Genomic DNA, 15089 nt, shown 5'->3' with positions numbered 1-15089 from the left:
GCATCACAGCCTAGGCTGTTGGATATAAAAATGCTGTTCTAGTGTAGCTTATGAAATAAAGTCAGCTGGAGTTGTGTTCAAAACTTACCATAATGGACTAAGTATGTAGTATGATACAATAATGCAATAAAAATATTTTCTTAATCAATGAGACAAACCTGCCTTTGTGTATATATAACTTGTGTTTTACTGTAGTCAATCCTGTGCTTAAAGCAAACTTAGTTTCTTGTCAAGTCCTTTTTATAGCCCAAGAGAGAGAATGGGTTGGTTGTTGTAAGAGCATGAGAGGTGCTGCCCCGCATTGCTGCACGAGAAGAACACTGGTAGATCCTGTGGGTGAGGATCTTCTGCCCAGGGTGACTGCCTGTTCTTAGCTGCTTTCAGTCCGGAGCCTGGGAATCCATTTCTGTCCTTCTGCTGTTAATTCTTGCAAAAGAGGGCAGTTCTAGTGTGAGTTTAGATGAGAAATTATACCCTTGTGGTACTCTCTCGATTACTTCTGTCAAAGCATACGGTCTGAGAAACTGGGGCAGCTGGGTTAAGGAATCCCCATTTATACTAGGTAAAAAAAGTAAACAGTAAATGGAGAGTAGTGTAACAAACACTTGGGGTATCAAAAAACAACTGTGAAAAGAATCTGTCTTAATGTGCTAGCCCATTGCAGTTTAACATATTGCTTACAACCTTCACAATGGAGTTTGAGTGACTTCTGTTACACATTCCAGGAGACTGGCAGCCTGTTACAATCAGGGTCTGGACTCCAGAATAGGCTAATTTACCGCGATGGGATGAAGAAAGTTGTGGATTTGTATTACACGCTCTCACCTGACACCGTATCTGATCCTTTTCCTGCTGATTGACATTTTGAATGAGCTCTTTGAAGCAAGTTCCAGCTTAATTAAAACGTTTGCTTGGTTAGCAGTGATCTGTGAAAGCCTGTGATAAATATTGAACTGGGTTCACCTGCTGGTTACTGTGAGAGGATAAACAGCTGCTTTGTGTACTTTAATCAAGAGGCTGCAGCAGCAGCAGAATACTGTGCTTTTTGAGAGCTTATAAAGGAATAGTTGAAAAGCTCTGGTAATGTCACTGCTGATATCTCACAAGATTGTGCTTGTGTGATATTTCACACAAGAGGTATTCACTGCTGTATCATTTAGATGGCTTTGTAACCAGGAAATGTAGATGAAGATATGAAGAACTCCTCTTACCTCTTTGTGTTTCAAAGATCATAGCCTCAGTGTTTGTTTAGCTCTATTTTACACGTAGGACAGGTTGGTGGACTTGATTATTCCTTTTTTAATCAGACTTCCACTTTTTGCTATATAAATATTGATGTGATAGGCTGTTTTATCTACCCCTTGACAGAAGTAAAAACAAGCTGGATTAGCCTAAGGTCCATATAGTCTGGCATCTGATCTCTAACAGCATCTGTTACTGGATGTTTCTGATTAAATACTGCAGAAAGTAGAGGAGTATCTCCCCCCCCACCCCCCCAAATGAAAATCTCTATCCCAGATTCAAACTGCTGAAAACAGTTTTAGTTCTGAAGCCAGAGGGTATCATGAAATAGTTGTCTGTTGTGTTAATACTGATTATTTCTCGTCAGCACCCAGCACCCCCCCAAATATTTCATAAATAAATTGAAACATTTTCTAATTTTATTATCGTTTAACCAGTATCTCTGTGTTATGAGTCTAAAAATTTGAGGCAACATGGCTATGGAAACTGCCATATTGGTGTTATCGCTTTGTTCAGCTGGAGAGTATTATCTTTCTTTTTGCTGTAGTAATGGGAGATTAACATCATGTTAGATTTTGCTATGTGATATGAACAGTAATTCTTTTTATAGAAATATAGAATTAAAATAGCTTGTTTTTAATAAAATCTAAAGGTGGCCAAACCATTTTCTAAAGGATAACAAAGAATTCAAGTGCAAATTGACATGCTTGAATAATGTGCAAATAACATGAAGAACTCAACTTTTAAGCTATGTTTTAACCATTTTCTGAAAGATTCTCTTCATTATAAAGGACCTTCTATAAAGGTTTTTTTTATTTATTTATGTATTTTGGGCTAATGGTGTCTGTGGCTTTCAGAAATGTTATAACTACTGCAGGCAGTTTTATGCTCTTACTAGTTACTATAAAATCAGTCTGAGTTTACAACTTTCTCAATGTATTTTTTTTTTTTTTTAAACTTTTTGCAAAGTTAAAGGTAACATTTTAAAACTGGCTAAAGTGCTTCTTAAAAGCCAGTATTATACCAATTTCAAACCTTTTAAGAAAAACTTTTAAGGCTACCTGTAAAATACTGTAATTTTATAAGCCTTACACATAAGAACACTTTCTATTCTTTTCATAAAAAAGAAATATATCTGGGTTTTTTAAAACCCATCATAGAAGAACCTTCTGTTCATGTTTTATGTATATATTTATTTGACCTGTATTTTCCTGTTGTTAAAACAACTTTTGCAAAATCGCTGTCAGCCCTAATATTTTTCTGTTACTTTTATTTGGCAAACTAAATGTGAGGCTTAGCATTAGCAGTGAAGTATTAGTGGTATGTTACCATGTTTGAATTCTGTGTATTCTTTTTACCTCTGAAAACTCAAACTGACATGAATTAAAAGATAAACATGTTCTTAAAGGCCCTACACAGTAACTGCTTCAGTTATATTAATTGTTAGCATGGTAATGTGGTTTTCATTATTTCAAAGAGCAAAATAGATGATAGAAATATCAAGGTATAATTTGCATTGCAGTTTTCTGTGTGAGTACAAATGGAGTTGAGTATTGCTACATATGTAACATATACCATGTGTCAGCTGTTTCCTGCTTTGCTGTTGACAAGAGCCCCATTCATAACTCTTCTTTTTATCCTTTCAGTGAATAAGTAATTATTCAATATAGAAGGCAGGATATTTGGAACTGGCTATTTAATGTGGCAGCACACCGTAATGAAATCTGCTGTTACTGGCAACCTGAGAGGGGAATGTAACAATTCCAGCATGGGTGTAACTTTATCTGCTTTGAGGGCCTGTTTATTTGGCACATCAGTGAACCTTTTATCCCAGTGAGTGACAGCTCCAGAAGGGTTACATTTACATGCATTCTATCATGTATTGTAATATTTAATGGCGGACAAGGCTGAGTGGGACTAAGGGTAATGCGAACTTGCTTTTCCTCAGAGTGGAGGCTAAAAGACAGCTTGATCCCCAGAATTGTGGTGTAACACACGGCATGACTTAGCATTTGTTTATAATGGATAATCTTACTGATTACAATTAGAAGGGGAGGGAGGAGTATTTGAGCAGGCAGCTACATGTTGTTACTTGCACTATCACCTGAAAACCAAATACAAACTCATTTACACTAGAAGAATCCATTATTTTTTATGGGAGGTGTGTGTGGATGTGGTTACTCACAAGTTATTTGTTTTCTGTGTGTCTTTTCACACCAGTTATTACAATTTCATTTCTAGTATTTTATATTATGAAACATGATGCTTCTCAGGAAGAAAAAGAATTGGCTTTTAACAAATAAGATTAGGTTCTGTTTAGAATGATTCCCTATGTGTCTTTTATTCTCATAGTTACTAGATGGCCTTTGACATAATGGCACGGCAAACGTTTCTAATGGAGAGTGTATGATGCAGTCTGTTTTATCTGCAAACAGATTTCATTAAATCATCTAGATTTCTTCTGCTTGCTTTAAGGAAAAATGTTCTCACTATTTTAATTTGGGTGTCTGGTCCCAAGGTTTTATTCATCGAAGTAGCTGGACACTTCTTGTTCTGTAACAGCTGTGTTCTTAGGCTGAAGCGTAAATGTGAGACGTTTATTTGCATTATTCAGATGTGTAAATACTCCACTGGAATAATAATTCTTTCTATGGTTGGGTTGTGATAAAGATGTATCTAGTGATTGCTAGAAGTTTTTCAAGATTTTCAGGCTTGAGGACATGGTGTGTATGCTTTAACATTTTTAAACTTTCTGCAGTTTGATAGGCCAACCTGGCGATTTAACAGGCTATCTTGAACTACCCTAGCGGGCATTTTCTAAATAGACCGTAAGCAGATTTAGCATGTTCATCTTATAGTGGGATTTTGTTAATTTTTTTTTTGTCTTGGGTTGCAGTCTTCTGGCCCTTGCACTGAGTGTTCCTGTTCTTCTGGAAAAGAAACTGATAAAGATAAAAGAAACTCAAAGAAGAAAGAAAATGGAGATCGGTCATTCGTTCCCAAAATATTTTTTGGAACACGAACGCACAAGCAAATATCCCAGATTACCAGAGAGCTGAAGAGAACAGCGTATTCCAGTGTCCCTATGACAATTCTTTCTAGCCGGGATTATACCTGTATTCATCCAGTGGTGTCTAGCAGTGGTAGTAACAGGAACGAAATGTGTGTGGAATTGCTGGAAGGAAAACATGTAAGTGATTTTGTTTCAGAAAATGAGCATTCATTTAAATATATTAAAATGAAAGGTCATTGAACAGTTGGAATGAGTAACGTTTTTTACTCCTTTGTACTATGTTGGTTAAATGCCTCCTGGTAATTTGGTTTAAACTAAATATTAATTGTTAGAAAATGTTGATACACGGTATCAATACTGAAAAAATTTATGATGATAGGAATAATATTTATAACTGCTAGGTTAACGTTCTCAGTAATACTTAAATTGTCTTTGGTTTTATAGAAGAAGAAGAATTCTTTGTTGCTGTACATTTTAGGAACATGGATTTGCCTGTTTTCTTTCTGATATGATGTGTTTTTCATTATTGTCTGACATAATAAGTGGCTGTTAGAAATGTTTCCAGGAAATGAAGCCAAATGCATGTAACAACTTGGAGGTTTTAAGCTTACTTGGTTTTCATTATTTTATGTAACCGCTATCTGCACTTATTTGCTTTTAGGGCAAGTCCTGTCTTTACTATCACGGTGTTCATAAACTCAGTGAACACCATGCTCTACAGTCTGCACATAGGATGTATCAGGCTTGGGACATTGAAGATTTAGTGAGCCTGGGAAAGAAGCTTCGTGCCTGTGCATATTTTGCAGCCAGAGAACTCATGGTGGGCGCAGATATTGTATTTTGTCCTTACAATTATCTCCTTGACCCACAGATACGGGAGAGCGTAAGTATATTTGTAAGAAAGAGATTGCAATAACTGAAGTTAAATGGAAGTTAAAAAAGAACATAATGTTCAGTGGCTATGGTCAACTGAAATCCTATTTATATCCAAAATATTATCTACAAAGTAACTCCTGGGTTAAAGGATTTTTTTCTCTCTGCCCTCCCCCCACCCCGCATTTCTGTATTCCAGGTAATGCTTCCACTGGTCTCATACTCTAGCTGATCAGTCACATGGTTTTTTTTCAATCAGTGGAAAAGAAACCCTTGCAGACTTCACAGTTGTTTGGTTTATGGAAAGCGTAGTAGGTTCAGATTATAGTCATCCAGGCTGAGATAAGGCTTTCCTGCTCTCCCACCCCCATGTTATTTCCTGGGTTACTGAAATTGGATCAAAAAGCTGAAAACTTTGTTGCTTGCACTGTGGTGCAGAACGTGCACTTTTTTTAGCAGGATTCTGTTAGTTGCTGCTTCTTGTTAATGTCTTTCACTCTGTTTTACTAGATAATAATTTTCTTTTTTAGATGGAAATTAACCTAAAAGGCCAAGTAGTCATTTTAGACGAAGCCCATAATATTGAGGACTGTGCTCGGGAGTCAGTGAGCTACAGTGTTACAGAAAGTCAACTAAGAGTTGCTCGAGAAGAGCTTGATTTCATGGTCAATAACAACATCAGACAGAAGGATCATGAGCCCCTACGGGCTGTGTGCTGCTCTTTGACCAAGTAAGGCAATTCTTTTTAATTCCATTATATCAATTAGTATTTTTAAAATTTACATTTAGATTCTTTTCGCTGATGCAATTTACTGGTTACGACGTTGCATCAGATAAAATGCAACAAAGGTATACTTCAAACTACTCAGTCACCTGATTTGTGTTCATTTAAGGAATCCAGAGGGTTTTGAGCTATTTTAAAAAAATTACTCTTCTTGAAGGGAAGCATTGAAATTCTGTTTTGAACAGTATGTTATGCTCTTGAATGATGTGCTGTATGAAGCTCTGTATGAAAATTTTACCAAAGATAAATCGTTCTTATCTTTCACATGCTTCTGTTTGCTCATTTGACAAATACTAATGGCATTATTTTGTCAGAGCATTAAGTAGTTGACATTTATATAATGTTTTCAGAGCCTTGGACAGGAAGTGTTGGGAACAGGTTGGAATCAGATTGGAATCTGATTGGAATCTATTTGGAACAGATTCTTCATAGTTGGAAGTGAATTTATCAGTCATGCCCTTTGTTTTCCCTGTGAAACAACTCAAACTTGAGCAAAGAGATAAGGGTCTGAAAAATTGGGGTACATGCAAATTCTCAGAAGAGACTTGTTGAAGTCTTTAGAGAATTCAGGTAGCAAACTCTTTGCATAGAGCATGCACTATCCTCTTTGAATTTTTGATTATTCTCAGGCAAAAGATGTCCAAACTCCTAATTATTGATCATTCTTTCTCCCTGGACTATGTCAGTAGAATGTGGTTTTGACTCTTTGCTTTTGTACTGAAATTGAAAACAAGGATGTGCTAAATCTCTTAGTATCTGCCTTGTTGGAACACAAGCATTGTGGAATTCAGTGGATAGAGAAATATGGATGATTGAGGGAGTGGTTTTGAAAGCAAGAGTTGATCAGTAAGGCAGAAAGCAGCTGAAAAAATACGAAATGTTCTGCTTTTCTCTGCTTCTTTCTGCCCGTGTACCCATAAAGGAAAAGGAAGTAGGAGGTAAAAAGAAGGTATAACCCAGAAACTATGGAGACAGAGTTGGAAGGGGAGGACCTGAGCAGAAGTTAAAAATCATGAGAGGGGGTGGAACAGAAGCAAATGGGCTGGGGGCAGAAGCTCAGGAAGGAGGAGGGAAACAAACAAACAAAGGGTCAAGGGTCAAGGTCCAAGAGTGTATTGGGTGGAGTGGGAACATGAGAAAGTTGAAACAACGTCAGAAGAGTCTGTCACCACTAGAGAATTTGGAATTCAGCTCTGTAGCTCTTAATTTTTGAACCTTTCTTTCGAGGGATCCAGGAACTGAAAGAGTTCAGAAACACGCTGCTAATGAAACCTTGGAACAACTAAGTCAGCAGAGTAAAAGTGAATAATGATACAAGTGCCTTTGAAGTTAACTGAACTCTGACTCAGTGCATGTCAAATCATTTTGTTGCATTAGTGGTTAGTGAAATAGACTTCAGGGTACACTACAGCAAATAGTTCACCATTTTTCCTATCTTTTATCTATTCGAGAGTTAATGTTTATGTGTCACAGAGAAGTGACTTTTGTTTTTCTTTTCTGCAGAAGCTAATTCTCCTACCTGGGATATTTCAAATGTTAAATTTTAGTAAAAGATGAGAACAGCATGGCTGGAGATTTGATTGCCTTGAGCTTTTTAACCTTATCAGAAAAACCAAGGTTGATTGTTTTGGCAAATCTGCCAACAGCATGAAAACCAGTTGTTGGAAAGCAGAAGACTGGGTGTAAATGGCCAGTAATTGGTAAAATGCTGTTGCATAGTGACATGGCTTTGCCAAATGCATGGGTAATTAGAAAAATCTTATTTCAATTATAAAGATCCTGAGCCCTCATTCCAGAAAGCACTTAAACATGGGCTTAGTGCCACAGAGGTGCTAAAATGACCTTTCTGAGGAATTTGAAGATACACTGATAGAGGTATAGTGGCAAGCTTTTCTGATGAGATGCAGATTAACCAGGACAAATTACTTTGTTCAGTGGAGTAAGCTGTATCAACAATGGGATTTTCTGGTAGGGAGGGAAGGAGCAAATATACTTTCTTGAATTGAAGGCATGTTTCTAACATTTGTGAAATCTTTTCCTGAAAATATTGCATACACCAGTTTTCACTTCAAAACCATAGATATCTTTTTGGGAATCAAGCTAATTTCATTTATGCTTACTGCTTTACTCTAAAAATAAATAAACAGGTATTTCAAGTAAATGCTTTAACGTAAGATTTAATTGGATGGAGTTTATTGTAGAATTCGGGGGTTTTTGTGATGTTTTAATATTAGGAAGGTTGTTGTGTTAAGTTTGTATTTGCATTCATAGCATGATCATGAGGGTGTTTGAATTTCGTAACAGGGAAACAGAAGTGTTACATTTTCTGAATTGTTTTATCTGTTGTAAATCTGTTTCATTTCTGTCATAGTGGCCTCTTCCTAATTTTAGCTCAAGGTCTTTTTGATGTTACGTTTGAGGAAATGGGGCAGAGTACTACACTGGTGAAGTTGTGCCTGTGTTAGTGATCATCACTCCTTAATAAGATAAAGCAAATTATAGCCAAAGAAGTGATTGTCATAGTGGTATTTATGGGTTTTTGTTTGCATTTAACCTGGCAAAAGGAAAGGTTTTTAAATTGTTCCATTGATCAGATTATTTGCAGTGACAGGACAGGAAATCTGGAACTGAAACAGTCACTAAGCCTTGTTGCTTTAGTCGATAGTGATTAACTGATTTTACAGATAAATATTTTGAACTGTTGTAGAAATGACAGCTGTCTTTCCGATGCTTCCTGCTGCTTGATGAAACGGACAGCTTCAGCATTTTCTGATAGGAGCAAGCCTGCCTACTTTTCTAGATGGAGGGAAGGTCTTGTAATACTGTAGGGATGATGAATGACATATTCAGTTAGAGAAAATTTTAGCTCTGCCACAAACGAGATAATCTGCACGTTCAGATCATGTTTTTAGGAAGTCCTATCACATTTTGCCTTGTCAGTACAATTTATAATTCTGCTTAATTTTCAAGTTGTAGCAGAGTTACAAATACCTGTAGGTAGGCTAAGGTATGTGCTTTTATTGCCCTACCTTTTCTTACTGTGTATAAATAAGTACTCATTTCTTTATAAATATTATAAGCAGTCATTTCATGCCTCAAGATTTGTTCTTAATAGGAAAGCCTGCAATTGACAGGGGTGATAAGCCAACTTGCATCAGTTAGAGTAATAATGAGTGGCTTTAAAAGTGCAGCAGAAATCTTTCTTAAATGAGCCTGACGTTATATCATAAGAATAGATTATATTTTGATCTTTTTTCTTTATTGTAAAGCTATATGACGATAAAATAGAAATGTATAGGGACAAGTTTTTCTCTCACTTCAATGAGCTCCATCAAGAACAGTTCCACAGAAGTTGCTTCAACAGTGAAAAACTGGCATAAGGAAAAGCAGAGTCTCTCTACTCAGATGTAGTAAAATATCTATCATCATCATAGAAGTCTGGTACAATTTTTGAAGTTTGGTTTGGTTTGTACCTGCAAAGTATTTCTAATTCTCTAAAATTAATGCTGATTTTTTCCCTTTTTACAGCTGGTTACAGGAGAGCTCTAGTCAACTAGTAGAAAGAGGGTATGAAACTTCCTGTAAGGTTTGGAACGGAAAAGAAATGCTCACCATTTTGTACAAAATGGGAATAACTGGTATTACTTTTCCCATTTTGCAGGTAATGTTGTATGCTATATAAATGAGTACCAGAGTGCATAATATTATGTTAAGCATCTTAAAACATACATAAGTTAAATACTAACAGATCTTTTAATTTACTGCAATACTGAAAAGCTGTCTGAAAGTGATACATGATGAAAACCAGGAGTAATCCACTTGAGCTACAGGAATTTGTAGAGTATCAATGTTTTAAAGGATATAATTGATCATGTACAATTTTTTAAATTGAACCACTGAGAGTCAGTGATAGTTTTGTCTGTTCTGTCCATCTGCATTTTTATTGACTGTTGAAATGTATTTACCCTATTGTCAAGTTTCTCTCTCCTTTCTGCGTAAGTTGTATGTTAAATGCATTGTTACTTTTCCTTTCCAATTCTGTCTTCAGTCTGACTTCATAGCTATCTTAGGTGAACTTTTAAACCAGTATGCTGATAGTCTTGTATCTGTATTAGTTTTGGTTTTGAGAAGATACTTAGAATGTTGTTGATGTCGAATTTGTTCGCTTCTTATAGAAACATCTTGCTACTGTCCTGGAAAAAGAAGAAAAAATATCAGTGCTTGGTAAAGAGGAACTTATTGAGATACCAGTTGTGAGCCCTGCCACTCAGATTGTGCTGAAAGGGTTATTCATGGTTCTTTTATGTCTTTTTAAAGATAATGGCAGGTCAGTGTAAATACATAGCCCAAGCTGTGTGGTGGTATTTAATTGAGCTGCTCTGCCAAACTGCCTCTTTCATTTGTGAACACCTGAGGTATGGTGTCTGGCTTCTGAGCAAAACTAACATTTTGGAAAGCTTTGGAAAATCTATTTATGTGGAAAGAATTTAAATACTACCAAATTATTTTTTTCATTCATAAATGAATTCAAATATTGAAGAAACTTATTTGAAGGTTAGGTGTAAATTTTCTTGATATGTTGCTAAGTTAAATATGCATGGGTTTTGATTTTCTACATAGCATTTATTGTTTGCCTTGATATCTTGACTACTAATGTCAGCCAGCAGTTACTAAAAATTTCTGATTTAAACCTTATTTTTAAGTATTAATTGTAAAGTTTCACTGTTTTTTCAGAAAGTATAAAATTATTTTTTATACTTAAATTGTAAATGAATTGTAGCAACACTGTCTTTGCTTTGTATGAGCTTAATGCTTACAGTTTGGTTGCTTAAATGTAGTTTTTATTGATATTTCTATATCTCTATATAGGTATGCAGATGACTACAGAGTTGCTCTACAACAAACTTATGCTTGGATGAATGAAAACCAACTTGATGGTTCAGATACAAGTGCCTTCTTTACACGGCCCAAGCATAAAAGGAGTTTGCGGCAGAAAACCGTAGTCCGCATGCTTAATTTTTGGTGCTTGAATCCTGCTGTGGTAAGCTGAGTGTGAAGTAGTTGGCCTTAAGTAATTTGAGTGATAACAAATACATACGAGACCTTAAAGTGATTGTACTGATTTTCTAAATTCCTTCTTTCCTTTCTGCAACCTAGGCTTTTTCAGACTTAAGTGATGTTAGAACAATTGTTCTGACATCTGGGACACTCTCTCCAATGGATTCATTTTCTTCAGAGCTTGGTGTGAAGTTTTCTATTCAGTTGGAGGCAAATCACATTATTCAGAAGTCACAGGTAAACTTTTGCATCATTGTTCCCTCTCCCGAGGTGTAACTCAATCCATTGTAAAAGAAATTGTAAATTCAATCCATTGTAAAAGAAACAATAACTTGCAAATAAAAATGATGACAAACCCATTCCGTAAGCAAAAAGAAATGTACAGAACAGACTACTGCTTGGATTAATGCAATTGTAAAGTAAATTTTCAAATTAAAAAGGGACAATTTTTAGACACGTACTCCTCTGGAAATGTTGAAGTCATGCTATTTTGGTAGTAGCCATGTTGTATATCAGTTATTGCACTTTCTGTTTTTAAGTACTGGAATCAATTTGTTTAGAAATATTTCAATATTTTCCTTCACACTTAAAATTTCATTATTGAATCTAATGTTATTTAATACAGTTTGTGCCATGTAGTTTAGAATTAACTTTAATAATACAAATTACACCAGGTTTGGGTTGGCACCATTGGAGCAGGCCCTAATGGTCGGAAGTTGTGTGCCACGTTCCAGCATACAGAGACCTTTGAGTTCCAAGATGAGGTGGGAGCACTTCTGCTTTCAGTGTGTCAAACAGTTGGCCAAGGAATTTTGTGCTTTTTGCCATCCTATAAGGTAAGGAAATCTTAATTCATGTTCTTCCTCTGAAACCACACACACTCTATTTGAAAACGTCCTGTGTAATCTTTTGCTTTATGCATCAGCATATATAAATGCTTATAAAATAAATATATTGTAATAATACATTGTGATTATATTGTAATTTCTAGGATTTCATATTGGCTGGCATATGAGTTTGTTTTCATGAAAAAACATGTTCATATTTGTGTTCAACAGATGTCTGTATCTTAGTTAGAGTACAACTGTTTCGATTAGTTTTACCAAAAAAAGCCACACTGATCTGCAGTTTTTTCTTAATTTGTTTCCTTGAATGTTTTGAAATTATTTTTATAAAAATCTCCTACATATAAGCACACATCATGAAAGGAAACTTGATGTGTATAATTCAGCAGCAGGAATGTCTTTGCATGTTCTTTGTATGCTATTTGAATGCAGTATTCATCCAGTTAATGTCTTCTTTCCTTGTTTCTTGTTCCATTTCACTGCATTGGAGATTCTAGTATATTTTTCCTGAGTCCGGGGAATTGCTCACTGGCATTGGCTGAAAGGAATCAAATTTCTCAATTTCAAACTATGTAATATCTAATGTCACTGACAACAGATATCTAATTATGGTTAATCTGTACCTCGCAGTATAGTTCTGCTTTCTTCTCTATTAGTTCTTACTGTTATTTTTGGTCAGCTCTGAGGAACAGGAATATAAACCTGCAATTCTGTAATTCATGCCTGTTTTTCTTGTAATGCTTGCAAGAGTGTGAATTATTTTTTTTTTCATTTTAAATGATCATTTATGATTTAAAAAAATCCTCTCAACAAACAAACAAAAAACCTCTCAAAAAACCAAAACCCCCAAAATCCTACCAAATGGAACAAAACACCCAGCATATGGAAATAAAGGTTTCAGACCATTTCCCTTATCTCTAAAGTTCCTTAATAGAGAATATTTTAAAACATGATGTAGAAACAATTTCTTCATTTTTACAAACCTTCATGTTAGCTTTACTATTTAACTGAGGCTACAAAGCAAGGGTTTTTTCTTCCCTGGATGTCTATGAAGAATTGCAGTCATCAGTGCAATTACTGACAGTAACCATTAGGTGACCACATTAGACCAGGTAATGTACAGTCACTGAAAAAAGCAGATTACTGGCTATAAATTTATTTAACCTAGCTCACAAAACTATGCACTTATATGCAAAGTTAATGATCTGAAAATAGATTTTGCATTCAATTTATTTAAGAATTTAAATGGGAGCATATTTCAGTTTTCAGTATCATCACTTTTCTTTTACTCAAGTGTATAATGTTGAACTGTATGTGATAGTTGATCTTATATGTACAGACCTGACAAATATTTATGTAAGTTTTTGAGAATAGTAATCTGAATTGAAAGTATAAAGAGACTTTGTAATGACATTTAATAAAGAAGTAAAGAGATTGCTGGACAGCTCTGGTACCCTTCCCCCTCTCACTGCCCTTATGTTTTACTGAAAGGTCATCTAGCTAAACGCGTTGAGTGTTTCGTTTTTTTTTTTCCTTTGTGGGAACACTTCCATGATCCTAGCGAAAATATTGATAAATATAAATTGCAGACAATTGAAGGATGATATTTTAAAATGACATTGCCAATATTTTTCTACACATGCCCTTTCTCATTCTACTTCTTTTATTCTGGATTGAGTTGCCTTTAATTCTGAGATTAATATGTTGAAAACACAGAATAATGTAAGCATAAGCATATTAGTACAGGGAAAACAAGGTATTTTTCTTTCATCATCATCCAGAATATTGCTTACCTGCACATTTGCATTTCAAAACTGATTTTCAGAGATTTTCATGGCGAAATTGCTATGTCTCTTTAAAATACAGCAGCTTCTAAGGAAACTGTTCAAGGCTATCAAGATCTGATTAATATACATGGTTGTGTACCTCACTAAATTATCTATTATGAGTTGAGCAGGTTTTTTGAGGGCTCAACCTGTTTTATGAATTGGAGTTTCAACTTTGGAATAAGTGAAAAATAAAGTCTTTTTAGATGTCTGGAGGGCTGAGGGCAATGCTCTGAATTTTGAGTACCATCTATGCAGGTAATTTGATGGAGCTTGAATTTAGGCATGTACATTGGATTTCAGTTGGGTTGCACTTACAGATGCATTTTTCATTGCAACATTCTCAGTTTTAAGAATTTGTGGCTCAGCAATGATGTCCTTTGCTCTGCACCTCTGACAGAAGCCTGAAGCCCTGCTTCGTGGATGGCTGTTTCAGTACCTCGCTTTCAGCACTCATGCTGCACATTTTTACCTGTTTGCCCGAAACCTCTTTGACAATTATCCCTAATTATTTTGCTTTGTAAATAAAGTTAATTTTATTTGTCTGGAAAGCCCAGAATTTAGTTTAACTCAGGTAGTAAATTGTATGTTACTTTCCATGTTTATATATAAGGAGAGTGCTTAGAGAGGGAAATAACATCTTCCTGCACTTTCATTCATTTCCGTTCACTTTGAATTTCATAGACTTTTGTTCACTTTAATAAAATAGAGGTATATTTCTTTTTTGTTGTAAGAATGGTAAATCCATGCTTTTTGACCTCAGTTTATGGGAACAGAAAGAATGGAAGGTCTAATGCTTGCCACAGGAAGCAGAAGCTGAGAACCCTGCCTGGCACGGTTTGTGGTGAATGATGTTGGGACCCTAGAGCTAGCACCCAAGCAGTGTTGTCTTACTGCTTGTCCTGTTCCTCAGAACTTCATTACACGATGTTGGAAATAAAATAAATTTATGGCAGAAATAGAATGAATAATACCATTTGAACTTCCCACTGTGGAATTTAAGGGGCCTTCATGAGTACTATTTATTTCTCTATGTTTTGTCTGGAATTTCAGGTTGCTTTGTATACATTAAAGAAGTAATCTATCAATATTTGGTGAAAATGATGACCCCTGTATTCATGTTAGAGGTGGAAAAACACACTCTGGCAGAAACGTAGTGATTTGTTTCAGACTTCTGAAGTGTTTAATAGAAAATATATCTTGTACTCACCTAGAAGATATCAACCTACTAGAAAGTTTCCATGTGCAAATAAATAGAGGGCAAGTAAAACTTCTAAATGTCACCACATTAACCTAATCATAAAATGAGAAAACTGGATGCTGCTTATAGAACGTCTGAGATAAATGTTATGTCAGCAGAATATGTTGCATAGGAGCTAACATTTTAGTCACATACTCCTTCCAGTGCTAATGCGTTCAAAAAGCATCCGTTAATGGCTTGCATTTTT

General features: G+C 35.5%; 1 protein-coding gene across 2 annotated transcripts in view; it reads left to right on the top strand.

Moving 5' to 3' along the window:
* BRIP1 (BRCA1 interacting helicase 1) overlaps positions 1-15089 on the top strand; it is a 64109-nt gene that overhangs the window by 6839 nt on the left and 42181 nt on the right. For both annotated transcript variants that reach the window (XM_049804040.1, XM_049804039.1), the window contains exons 9-16: positions 4139-4432; positions 4917-5138; positions 5659-5858; positions 9441-9573; positions 10088-10239; positions 10782-10953; positions 11070-11207; positions 11645-11806. In XM_049804040.1, the coding sequence (XP_049659997.1) occupies positions 4139-4432; positions 4917-5138; positions 5659-5858; positions 9441-9573; positions 10088-10239; positions 10782-10953; positions 11070-11207; positions 11645-11806 (1473 nt within the window). The remainder of the gene's footprint in view (positions 1-4138; positions 4433-4916; positions 5139-5658; positions 5859-9440; positions 9574-10087; positions 10240-10781; positions 10954-11069; positions 11208-11644; positions 11807-15089) is intronic.

This window comes from Accipiter gentilis, chromosome 6 (assembly GCF_929443795.1).
Source record: "Accipiter gentilis chromosome 6, bAccGen1.1, whole genome shotgun sequence".
NCBI classification, from domain to species: Eukaryota; Metazoa; Chordata; class Aves; order Accipitriformes; family Accipitridae; genus Astur; species Astur gentilis.
Note: the sequence above shows the minus strand (reverse complement) of the source record. Positions and strands in the feature narration are given on the sequence as shown.